Source organism: Ambystoma mexicanum, chromosome 7q (assembly GCF_040938575.1).
Source record: "Ambystoma mexicanum isolate Mex_15411 chromosome 7q, UKY_AmexF1_1, whole genome shotgun sequence".
NCBI classification, from domain to species: Eukaryota; Metazoa; Chordata; class Amphibia; order Caudata; family Ambystomatidae; genus Ambystoma; species Ambystoma mexicanum.
Window position 1 is genome coordinate 898,968,536 of NC_090941.1, and position 12,104 is coordinate 898,980,639.

The 12,104-nt window shown below is 43.7% G+C and overlaps 1 protein-coding gene across 1 annotated transcript in view; it reads right to left on the reverse strand.

Moving 5' to 3' along the window:
- The window catches only part of CCDC81 (coiled-coil domain containing 81), a 794,710-nt gene that overhangs the window by 252,639 nt on the left and 529,967 nt on the right, over nucleotides 1-12,104 (reverse strand). Inside the window, exon 9 of the mRNA XM_069639737.1 lies at nucleotides 11,178-11,324. Coding sequence (XP_069495838.1) covers nucleotides 11,178-11,324 — 147 coding nt within the window. The remainder of the gene's footprint in view (nucleotides 1-11,177; nucleotides 11,325-12,104) is intronic.

Below are 12,104 nucleotides of genomic sequence, written 5' to 3' on the forward strand. Positions count from 1 at the left end.
GATTTCAATCTTTCTAAAATAGCAAAAATGGCATGTTCCACGTAAAGTGTAATTGAACAGCCCATGACAATTGTGGACCTTTTCTCAATCTCAAATGCTGCAGCTGCAAGAGCCTGTTCGCAGACAAAGTGCCCTTGCATCAAAGAGTCTAATGTGCCACTGTAAAAGGCCAATGGCTTCTGGGCCATTGTGCTTTTCTGTGTTAACACGGCAGTCATGAGCTGGCCGTTAGAATACGAGAATAAGTAGAACTCCTGTGTATAATCTGGTGTTGCTAGCGGGGGGCAGTTGAAATCACCCTTTTTAGCTCATCAGAATTCTGTACCATCTGTTATGTCCATGCTATTTTGTTGTCCATCTTTTGTGCCTCTTTGAGATCCTGTAGGAGCAGCCTTGTGTATGCTGCATAATCCAGAATCCATGCCCTGCAGTAATTGCACAACCCTGGGAACATTTGCATTTCTTTTACTGTCACGGGCTGGGGGTGGCGCGCACTGGGGCACTGCAGTCCGATATTTTGCCATGTGCTGATATTAACCGCCCTAAGTATAAAACCGCTTGGAAACAGTATTCTAGCGTTGCCTTGTGAAACCTTGTACCCCTTGTGGTCCAGGAGCTGTATGTAACGCTCACCTGGTTCCCTCGGAGGCACGGGTCTTGACTGGGCGGTGAAACCGTCTTCAATGTCAGGCGTAGGATTCGTTTGGCTCCCGGATTTGGCCCCTTTCTCACCGATAGTTTGACCTGAAGGGTGAGGTGTCTGCAAATGGAAAATCAAGGTATTAGTGGCTGGAAGGTTGGGAGAAGTTCCAAGCCCCTCTCTCCCTCTCTCCCCGTGGTACTCGGTCGATTGTTGTGCTCACCTTAAATAGGTGAATGCTGGGCTCTCCATCCTGCGTCTCATGCAGGGGCGCTGGGTCCAGTTACTTCACTGGATATGAATTCAGCCTCTTAATTGCAGAGGGTAAGTTGAGAGCGATGCCGCCGTGTGCTGCACGAGCGTGACTTGTAAGTATTAAAGTTCCCTTTAGATTGCTCTCTTCAAATGTCTTGTCTCCTTAATGTCTATGTCTTTTCCCTTTCAGATGCTGTCGGTGCCGAAGAAGATGCTCCCCCCAGGTTCGTGGCAGAGAGCGTAACAAGAAGATGGTGCATACGAAGGCACGTAAGTAGAAAGGCTGCTCTAGGGCTGTAGAATGCACCTTAATGTCTCTTTTGTCTTTACAGGTGCCGGAATGCAGCGCGAGCAGAGTTGGAGCGAGCGTAACACAGGTAAGCAGTTTTGTAACTAAGCGTTACTAACCAATGTTCTTTGTCTTTGCAGGCCCGATGCCGGACGAGATATGCAGAAAAAACGCCTTGAATGCTGCCGATGGATCGGGTAAGTTGAACCGCTAACTTTGCCTTTGCCTAACCTGTGCCTTTTGTTTTGCAGGAGCTGCTGAAGACTGAGGATTGGTTCCCAGCAGGTAATTTTCGTATTCACAGGATCCGGAACTGAAGATTCGCTGGAGCTCACACGGTGAGCGTCCTGCTGCAGATGCAGAATAACGCGAAGCACATTGCACCAATCGGGTGTGGTTTAAATAGTCCATAGGAGTGCTTAGGTGTCTTCTTCCACAGCCTCGCCCAGGCAAAAGAGTTCCTGCTTCCAGAAGGGGTTCAGCATCAATGATCCAGGGAGTGGTGCCTGCCCCACCCAGAAGGAAAAGTAGTCCCTGCCAGAAGAGAGTGAAACATCATCTTGCTGGTAAGTAAGCAGCATGGTCTGCTGCAGGTAGGTCCACCCAAGCACTTTCACACTTGTTATGAGCCCGGCGCTTCCTGTGCCGGGACGGGTCCATGCTATGAGCCTGGCACCAACGGTGCCAGGACAAGGTCCAAAAGGTCCCTATTGGGACTTGCTGGTGCCGATAGTATATGTTATGAGCCTGCTTCCAAGGATGTTGGGTAGGTCCTGACTCTTTGGAAGCAGTGGTCATGACACTGTAAGAGTGTGATTGAATCGTGTCTGCAATGTTGTTCAGAGTCGCTGCATACCAGCAAGTCGTCCATGTACTGGATGATTGTGCTGGACACTTGGATGTTCCCTAAACTTGCGTGGAGTATTCTGTTGAAAATGCTGGGGCTTTCACAGTACCCTTGAGGTAATCTTGTGTGTTCGAACCTCATTTCCCCATGAGTGAAGGCAGTGAGGTACTGTAAGTCTGGGTGCAATGGTATGAGAAAAAGGCATTTTTTAAGTCAACCACTGTGAAGTGCGTTGCCTCTTTGGGGATATTACACAAAATTGTGGCAGGGTTAGGAACCATGGGAAACTCTTGCTGAACAACATCATTTAGGGGGCGCAAATCTTGAATCACCCTCCAATTGCCCCCTGTTGCCTTTTTTATGGAGTATATGGCTGTGTTGTACGAGAAGGTGGATGGTACAATTATCCCATGGTTGAGTAGGGCAGTGATGGTATCCTTAATTCCCTAATCTGCCTCCATGGAAAGGGGATATTGTTTCACTCGGGGTAACACTGTTCTTGGTTTCAATGTTATGTGTACTGAGGTCACTCCCTGTAAGAACCCTATGTCATAGGGGTTAGTTGTCCACAGTCTCTCAGGCACCTGCTCTAGATCTGCGTCATTGAACTGGTGTGGGGCTGCAAGGGCCATCTTGGGGCACTGGACCTTCCAGTACTGCACCATTATCTCACAGGGGATACAAATTGCTAGAACTATTTCTGCATCCTCTGGCTTGTACTCAAACAATTCTGCGTCAGTCACCTCCTTCAGAGGCACTCTGGGGTCAATGCAAAGTACTGTTCACCATTCGCACCCGTCTTGGTAAATCCCTATTACAACAATCCTTTTTGTCGATATCACTAATCCTTGTAAAGCTAGGGACAGTATTGTACCTACTGTGAACTCGGGGGACACAACAGGGTGAAAAATGAAATCTGTGGGCACTCGCCAACACCCCTTGCCAATCTGAAGCACCGCCTCAACAACTACAGTTATTCCATACACAAACATGTCCATGTCTATGGGAATTCCACGAACCACTGCTTCTCCTCCCATTGCAGTTATTATTTGCATTGCCCTCATGGCGCACATCACTGACGTGGCGCAAACTATGCCGCTGTCTGTGAATTAAATTGACATGTTGAGCTTGCTGAGCAGATCCCTGCCCAGGAAGTTCACTGGCGAACTTTCAGAATACAGTGGGGGGTCCCACACCACTCTCCCGCCTATTTTGATGTACGGAACCTTGGAAACAGTTTCAGAGAATCTCTGTGTGTAAAGAGTGTGGCCTGATAGTGGGAAGTCTCCCTCACTGATGCATGATTTTGTGGCACCTGTGTCAACCATAAAAATGAAGTGTTTGTTTCCTATCTCTGCGCCCACCAAGGGTGAACGGTCATAGATAGTACTGGGCACGCAAGCGCTCTCTGTGGGCTGTCCTATTCCGGGTATAAGTTCGACTCAACGGGTTATTTCCCATCACGCTCACCCCTCGGTAAGGCCCTATGGTGCCATTTGGTACTTCGTTGGGTATGTGCATGTTACCATTTGCGTGCTGGGGCATCGTCTGCTGGGGGCACTGCTATTGCTGAGCTTGCACCTCAGCGGGCTGGTGTGGGAGTTGTGTATATGCTTATTGTATTTCATATGGTATGGACCCCACGCACGTGTCTGGGAACACTTTAGATCTTATATGTGCTCCCTCCTCTTGTCAGTCTATCCCAGTTCTTATGTCCTGTCGACAGACCACTTGGTATTGTCTTTTTCATTAAGGCTGAGCCTGAACCACGCTTCCCGGCCCATCCACGCCCCCCTCTTGTCGCTGGTGTAATATCCCTTCCACTACAGTTGTAGCTAGTCCTACGAAAGCCTTCGTCTCGGGTTCCCCGGGGGACATTGATTCTCTGGTTAGCGCCTTCCAGTTTACTGCCAACTCTCTGGCTCCCCTAAAACCTTATAAACCTCGAGCCCGTCCTTCGGAGCCATGGTTTACGGAGGTCTTGGTGGGTCTTCGCCAGCTGCTCAGATGGGCTAAACGAAATTGGCGGCTAGCATATTGTCTGCAAGCTCGGTTGGCCTTTCACAAGGCCATGTCAGTCTATCATCTCATCATCTAAGTCAAGCTAAGCATGTGGATTTCTCTGTGCTCATTGAATCTGCCGCCAACTCCTCTCAGGAGTTGTTTAAAGTGGTACAGGCTCTCTCAGTCTTGCCGTCTGCTAACATAGTTATTCCTTCTATGTAACTTTGTACCTCTTTGTCCATCTATTTTCGAGATAAAATCGGCAAAAGATCTCTGATTTTCTGGCTACAAATATGCAGGAAACAGTGGCTTCAGTGGAAGTACCCACCCCCCTTTTTTATGGGAGGTATGTCCTACCTTCTCGGAAGCAGATGTCATCCTGGCCACTCGTAGCTTGAAGTCCATCTCTCCAGCTGATCCTATTCCTTTCAGCCTCCTGAAAGAGATTATACCCTCCTATATACCTACTCATCTTAAGCACGCTCTGGTGGTTCTGCTCTTAAAAAAACCTAATTTGGACGTCCTTCTCCTTTCTAATTTTCATCCAATTTTGCTTCTGTCTTTCCCTACGAAGTTGGTTGATACTTTGGTCACTCCTCTTATTCGCTACTTTTGGAGGCTCTCACTGTCTGGATTCTTTCCAGTCGGGATTTAGACCGGGCCGGGGCAGAGAATCTGTCCTGGTATCTGTTCCAGATGATCTGGTTCAGATTGTAGACCAGAGAGGGGTTGGTGTTCTGATCCTTTTGTATCTCGCTGTGGCTTTCAACACCATCAACCATTCCATCTTGGTCCAGAGACTTGCTTTACTGGGGATTGCCAGTCAGATCCTGAATTGGTTCTCTTCTTTTGTTTCTGATCGTTCTCAGTCTCTTTTTCTTTCTCCATTTACAACTGCTCCTCTCCCTATGGCCTGTGCCCGCCCTCACCCCCCCCCCCGGATCTGTGCTTTCTCCTCTTCTCTTTATTATTTATATCTTGCCTTTAATTTCTTTGATACACTCTTTTGGATTTCGGTGTTACTCCTATGCTCACGACACCCAGATTTTGATGTGCTTAGATCTGGCGCATCCACTAACTGCTTAGCACTGCCGCAGCTGCCTCTTGGCTTTCTCGGTTTGGATGGGTTTTAATTGTCTCTGGCTCAATGGCGATAAGACCGAGGTCTTGATCGTCGGGGCCCCACCTGAGACATCACTCTGGTCAGGCGCCCGAGTTGGGCCTTGTACCCCAGCCGGCTGCTTTAGTTAAAAACTTTGGGGTTAAGTTCTCAGCATCTCTTTCCATGCTTCCTCTAATAAGCACTGTCTGGCAAGGGGTTTACTTTAAACTTCACACTCTCCATAAAGTTCTCCTCCTTATCCCCATGGGGTTTCGCCCCTTGGTGGTTTCATCTTTAGTTGCTGGTTCCTTGGACTATTGCAACTCTCTCTACCTGGCCCTGCCGGCCTACCTTTTGCATCACCTGAAGTTCCTTTAGAACTCAGCGACGTGGCTTGCCCCGGGGGCCATCTGGCATACCTCGGTCTCAGGTATTTTAAATTTCTTCATTGGCTCTCTGTGGGCAGCCGGATTAAGTTTACGGCTCTGTGCGTTGTGCACCATGCCTTCTATGGCATCGGTCCAGTGTTCTTATAGGAGAAACTTTGCAGGTATGTGACTGCTCGCTCTTTGAGGTCAGCTAATACAGCTTGTATTACGGTCCCACGTGTTAGACGCGATCGTATGGGGGCAGTTCTTTTAAAGTCTCAGCAGCGCGGCTGTGGAATTCTCTTCCCCTGCCTCTCCGCCTTACCGAGTTCCACCTTAGCTTTAGGTGAGCCAAGAAAACATGCTTTTTGCTGCTCACATTTTGGGTCGGGAAGCCTCCGTCAGTGCGGGGATCGCTGGGATCACGTCAGGGTCACCAAATGAAGGCACACTCCAGCACCCTCAAACCAGAAAAAATACAGCACGCTAGGGAAAAAGGCCCATGACACGCTTGAAAGGATAACAAGTATCTATTTCTCCAAAATACAAATGCATCATCAAAGAACTCTGCTGCCGCTAAACGTTCTAAGCTGCATATTGACGTACAGCACATTATAATCACAAACATCGTCACTAATGACTGATATGCAGATGGGTATTTCCCTTCTGTGAAAGGTACAGTGAGCTAAAGTGTGGCTACCTTCCCAAAGAATAGGCCATTTAGCCCTGTTCGTTCTCGCAGAGGGGCGAATATAACTATTTTTTGATTGTTTAAGGGACTTATGTCTAGTCACCCTGAGTTTCCTAGGGTCATCCAGAATTTGACCCATTGCCCACTGTGCTCAGAGAGGCACAGCTCCACCTCATTGACAAGGCCCAACAAGGCTGAAAGACATGTCTGGGGTTGCTGTTGCTATTCTTGATCAGAAGAGAAACGCCATAGCATTTCTGTGCTGGACTGCCCATGTGAGCGGAACAAAGACTGATATGCAAATGGATATTTCCCTTCTGTGAAAGGTAAAGTGAGCTAAAGTGTGGCTGCGGTCTCTCGAGTGGGTAGCTTCCCAAAGAACAGGTCATTTAGCCATGTTCGTTCTCGCAGAAGAGCGCCTATGGCTATTTTTTAACGTCACTAATGACATACTCATATACAGTACAATTCTGCAATCCTAACTGGATGAGTGCTATACAAAGAGAGCCTGCTCCATATGGGATGCCAGGCCATTGGTCCATCTTCACCTGTTCATCTCCGTCCACATGGGTGCTGCTGGGCTTGTCATTCGAGGCTAAGTTGGTCTATCAAATTAATTGATAACAAATACTCTTTGAGACCATGCGCCAAGTTAAATCACCATCACCAAAGTTTAATGGTAAATTAGTGTCTGCCCTTTGGATGATGCGTGTTTCGGCAGTTTGCATTGATCAAATCCGGGCATATTTTCTTGTATTTAAGTTCAAAACATAACTAAGTATAACATTCATTATAACGTTCACAAAGGACATAAACAGACATAATGTTTTTGAACAGAAATAGAAGTCATATACATGAGCAATTGAGTAGATTGAACAAATAATAAAAAATCCAAAAATTAAAATATAAGGTATATGCAAGACAAGTGGGCTTGGTAACGGGGTGGAATTTGAGGGAGATAAAGAGAGAAAAAAGAAAAATACATATAACAGTAATTAGTATAGCCTTTTGGTTGTGGCTGAAATGTATGTACCTAGATTAATACCTTAGTGCCCATAATTTAAGATTACTTAGTCTAGAAAAATTGGCTTAGGTTTCTATAGTCTCTTATAACAGCGTTCAACATAAACAAATAGTAGTAATCTTACCATCCGTCTTCTATGATCCCTTAGTTTTGCCATTAGTTAAATGGGGTAAATCCCTGTGAAAACAATTGAACTATTGGAGTAAGTTTTGTATAAGTTTCCCTATTTGATTCTTCCTTAGGTTCATACTTTTCGTAGGTGATTCATAATCAGACCAGTTTCCTGTGTTATGAAATTTCTTCTGTAACTTTTAGAAGCTTTCAATACTCGCGCAAAATATTCAGAATTGGATACATTCTAAAATAAAATGCTCATCCGCTCGAGATTGTGCTTGGTGCACATCACTTCCAAACTGCGCCGTGTTCCGAAAGCCGCCGATCATCTAGTAGCCTAATAATGCTTGTACTTCTATAAAGGTTAAGTTAACTGTGCGAGATACCCATATAATAAAGTACTCATCCACTCAAGAGTGTACTTGATGCCCGTCAAATCCAAACTGTGGCGTGTGCGAAATGCCGCTGATCATTTATTTGCTCACTGATGTTTATACTTCAATAAAAGTTAGCTTAACTGTGTGAGATACCACTGTCGGTATATTCTATAATAAAGCGCTCATCTACTTGAGCGTGTGCTTATTACACATCAGAGCCAAACTACAGCGTGTTCCGACTGCCGCGATCATCTATTAGCTCATAGTTACTCATAATTCTAAACAGGTTTGCTTGACTGTGCGAAGTACCTGCGGGCCTTTTCAATTTGTAAATCATAAAAGTCCCTTACCTTTATCTCTGCATCTAAGTCATCTGCATCGGCTCTTCCTAGTACGCAAGATTCCGGCGCCATTGAAATAATGTTATTTTTTACTACCATGGTAATCGTGAAACCCTCTCACCGTTCTCTTTCCACACTCTGATTACCACGGCCATGTTTTGGGGACGCATTCCATGTTGGTGCTTTGATGCAATAGTCAGAAGCTCAATCTAATGGAACCTGAGTGATAAATGTTTAAAGTTTGGCGGCCTTATATTAATCCTTGAATTGACAAGCCACTTAAATATGCTTGTACTTGTTATCTGTGAGTCGTTACCAGTACGTAACATCGAACTGTTCTGATTAATTATAGTAGCATCTATATACCATATACATTTTTATGAGTCTCATTACTCCCGTGTATATTAAAGAAGTGATTATACCGTCGTAAGTGACTAAGGGCCTCATCAGGAGTTGGGCGGTAATGCCGGCGCTAATAGCAGAACATTGCCCAAAACTGCCAGTGACTCTGTGCTCTAGTCTGCTCTGCTGATGCCCAATGTGCAAGGGGAGTTGGGGGGGGTTCACAGAGGGACTATCAGTAAATGTTTGTTTTATAATGTATGTGTAAAATCAATAAAATTGTTTGATTAAAAATTGACGTGTAACATTATCACATTCCAAGTTCTGAACCATTAGATGTACCACACCAAGTGTCATGGTACGGTACCATATTGGATGACATTATGTATGACTGCTTCTTAACATTCTTTTATACCATAGAAGCCATTGCAAACATATTATGTCTACTACAAATTAGCATTTGCTACAACAATTCCTATACTTGTACTATTACAAGTCACAAAATTCGGAGTATGTTTGCCATTTGCAACACAGAAAGGAGTCCAATTCCTCCCATCTTCTGTTATCCTCTTGGTTGGACTTAGTGTAACATATCATAGATCAACATATTGTGTCTTCTACAAACTCTCATTTCTTACATATAATTCCTAAACTTGTACTATTACAAGTCACAAACTCGAAGTATGTTTGCCATTTGAAATGAAGAAGGAAATCCAAATCTTCCCATCTTCTTGTGTCCTCATGGTTTAACTTTGTGTTCTTCTTGATGTTAGAGAAAGGACACAATTTGGTGTATTTTCTGCCAATGTTGAGCTATGGGAAATTTAGGATCCTGGCTTCCTATTTTGGCTAAATGTTCTCTTATGCTTGTTCTTAATTCTCGTATGGTACTCCCGATATACAAGACAAGCTGAAGCAAGACTAATATGAATAATATGTAAACTAAACACCACTGTTACCGGTCTAAATTCAGACAATGAGAAATTCACAGAGCGTACCCCTATCGTGGAAAAACAACCACAGACTCTTCAGGTGGATTGGTGAACGTCTTTAATGGCAGTCAGAAAAGCCAGCATATATAGGACAAACAGCAACCCAAACAGCAGGACCAGACTCGGCGCAAAAAATCCCACCCTTGGCACACTGTGCTTTTATACAGAAGTTAAGTTGTGTCCAATTGTGCTGACATGTGAGTTCCAAAATGGGAGGGCCAGCTGCGTGGCTAATAGACTGTGATGAGCCCAAAACCATCGAGCGAATAGAGTGTCTATATATTACTAGCTCTTCGCTCTTAGCCCAAAACTATTGATGGACTAAAGATCAATGTATGATTAAAGTTCCAAATTATTCATAATATTCTTCATGTGTTGATTTACTCTCTTCATATTTGATATAGGTTGAACAGCCAACACGTGTTTCAATTTATCCGTCTTTTTGAAGGCTGTTTATGCAGTGGTGAATTGAATGGATGTAATTACCATACAGTTGTTGTAAGTAAAGAATATGTTTTAAAAACCAAAAATATAATAATAATAATAATAATAATAATAATAATAATAATAATAATATCTATTAAGTGCACTGAGCAGGGTGGTTGTGCACTCACAAATAATTCAATATAAGAGCCGACTGTTGTCCATGGAAAGGTAAAAGGAAATCATGCATTATTAATTGGTTGCACACCACCCCATTGTGTGGTGTAAAAGTAACTTTGTTGAATTGCTTACCTAAGATTGTAATTCGATATGACCTGTGAATTTTCAGGCATGGATTTGATTATTAATCCCTGGGGTTCAGAAAGCATCATTGGCTTCCCATCAGGGACAGAATCACATTTAAGGCCTTGACATTAGTGAATAAGGCACTATAAGGCAATCCCTTAATATCTAAATGAGAAAGTCAAGTGTTGCCGTTCCAAGAGAACTTTGTGCTTACAAGATTCTGGGCTAGTAGTTGTGACCCATTATAAACGGCCCGCTCCACAAAGGTACGTTTATTTAATTTTTGTGAGGGGATAACCCCTTAGCACCCATGAAGGTAACTATGTGGGAGCTGAGAGGTCAGGGTGTTGAGAGAGCGGGGAAGGGAATGGTGTGCCGGCTGCCCAGGCAACTCGGAACGCTGGCTTGTACCATACAGTACAGCGCACGTTCCAGGCTGCCTGATTGGCCAGCGCCCACATAAAGGGTGCTAATGTCTAATAACCTTCAGAAAATGGTTGAGGACTGCTCTCTTCTGATCTAGTTGCACTTTCTTTGAAACAGATCCCTCGTTTAGCACACTTTAGGTCATTTGGTGCTATATAAATCACCAAAATCAAATCAAATCATGAAAAGGGTCAGTACTGCCTCTTTTATGGATTTTATTGCTAAGGTGGTGGAGGGAAGCATCACGTATGGCCAAACTGTCATCCCCTTACCATAGCGCATTCTAAAAACTATTCCTTACTGTATTATAGAAAACGACCTTGTGAAAGTAAACCAGAATGGTATTATGTATGCAGGTATTTATTTAAACATCAATTGAACTTTGAGTATGAGGAATGACAAAGGGCATTCATTAATGAAGAACTTGATTAGCAAAGACATTCCAGCCCGTACATAAAAAAAGAGTTTCTGTTTTTTTGGTTTCCACCATGCTGATAATATTTGCCATGGAAAAAACCCAGGGCAACATGACACATAAATCAAAAGCCAGATCGTCAATGTCTGGGATAAACAGCAGTTATGAAGGAGTTTTGTGATTCCAAGGAATGCCAGTTCATAAAATATTGAGAACGATACCTGTGACTTTTGTAAAGATTCACTGTCTTTTATGAAATTATACTGCTGCAATATTCGGTCTTCTTCTTGATCTCTTCGCTTTCTTTCCTCGTGATAGTAAACCGGGATGTTCCTTTGAGCACGTTGCAGACACAGGTAGCACAATTCCTGATAGACAAAATAAGATAGAAAATTGTAAAATGCAAACTATGTTCCTCTCGGGTTTAATCCTTAAGTGTGATTTAAAAGGAAGCTATGCATTCAATGGCTGTTATAGGACGCTATCATATGTTATAGATCGATAGTGGATCATTATTAGCTGCCCATTTGTAATGACAAGAGCATCTGTTAAGTATGAAAATACTTACATTTGTCTAGTTAATTTACATTATTCTCAACCTGGTAGTATATCGCTAGTGAGTGCCTGAAATGCAAAGAAAGTAGTACAGCAACAGCGTAGTATGTATAGCCTTCATGAACATTAGCCACAGTCCTGATGCTTGCATATAGTATAATAGTCTCATAAGCAAGACAGATATGAAATTAAAGCATTGTTCTGTGGTTCAATTTAACTTCAGGCCATGGAAAGGAGTTCCCAAGTGCTGCCCTTTTCCTGAAAAAAACATATCCTAAGGGACATTACAGGCCAAATATGACCCAGTAAAAATGCAATCATTGCGGAAAAGATTCAAATGATCGAAAATGTGATATGCTCGAAGAAAGTGTGTCCTTGTAAAAATACATGTCATTCAAGGCATACTCTCGATAGTTAATGGATTAGCGAGGCCGGTGTGCCATTCATCATAAACTCAAACAAATCTCACATTTTTATTGAAATCAAATGATGAACGTCAGACACAGGTGGCTAGGGAATTCAATTTACCAAAAGTGGTACTATGGAATAGAGTAGAAACATGAGCTCAGGTTTTTAAAAGCAAGGCAAGTATA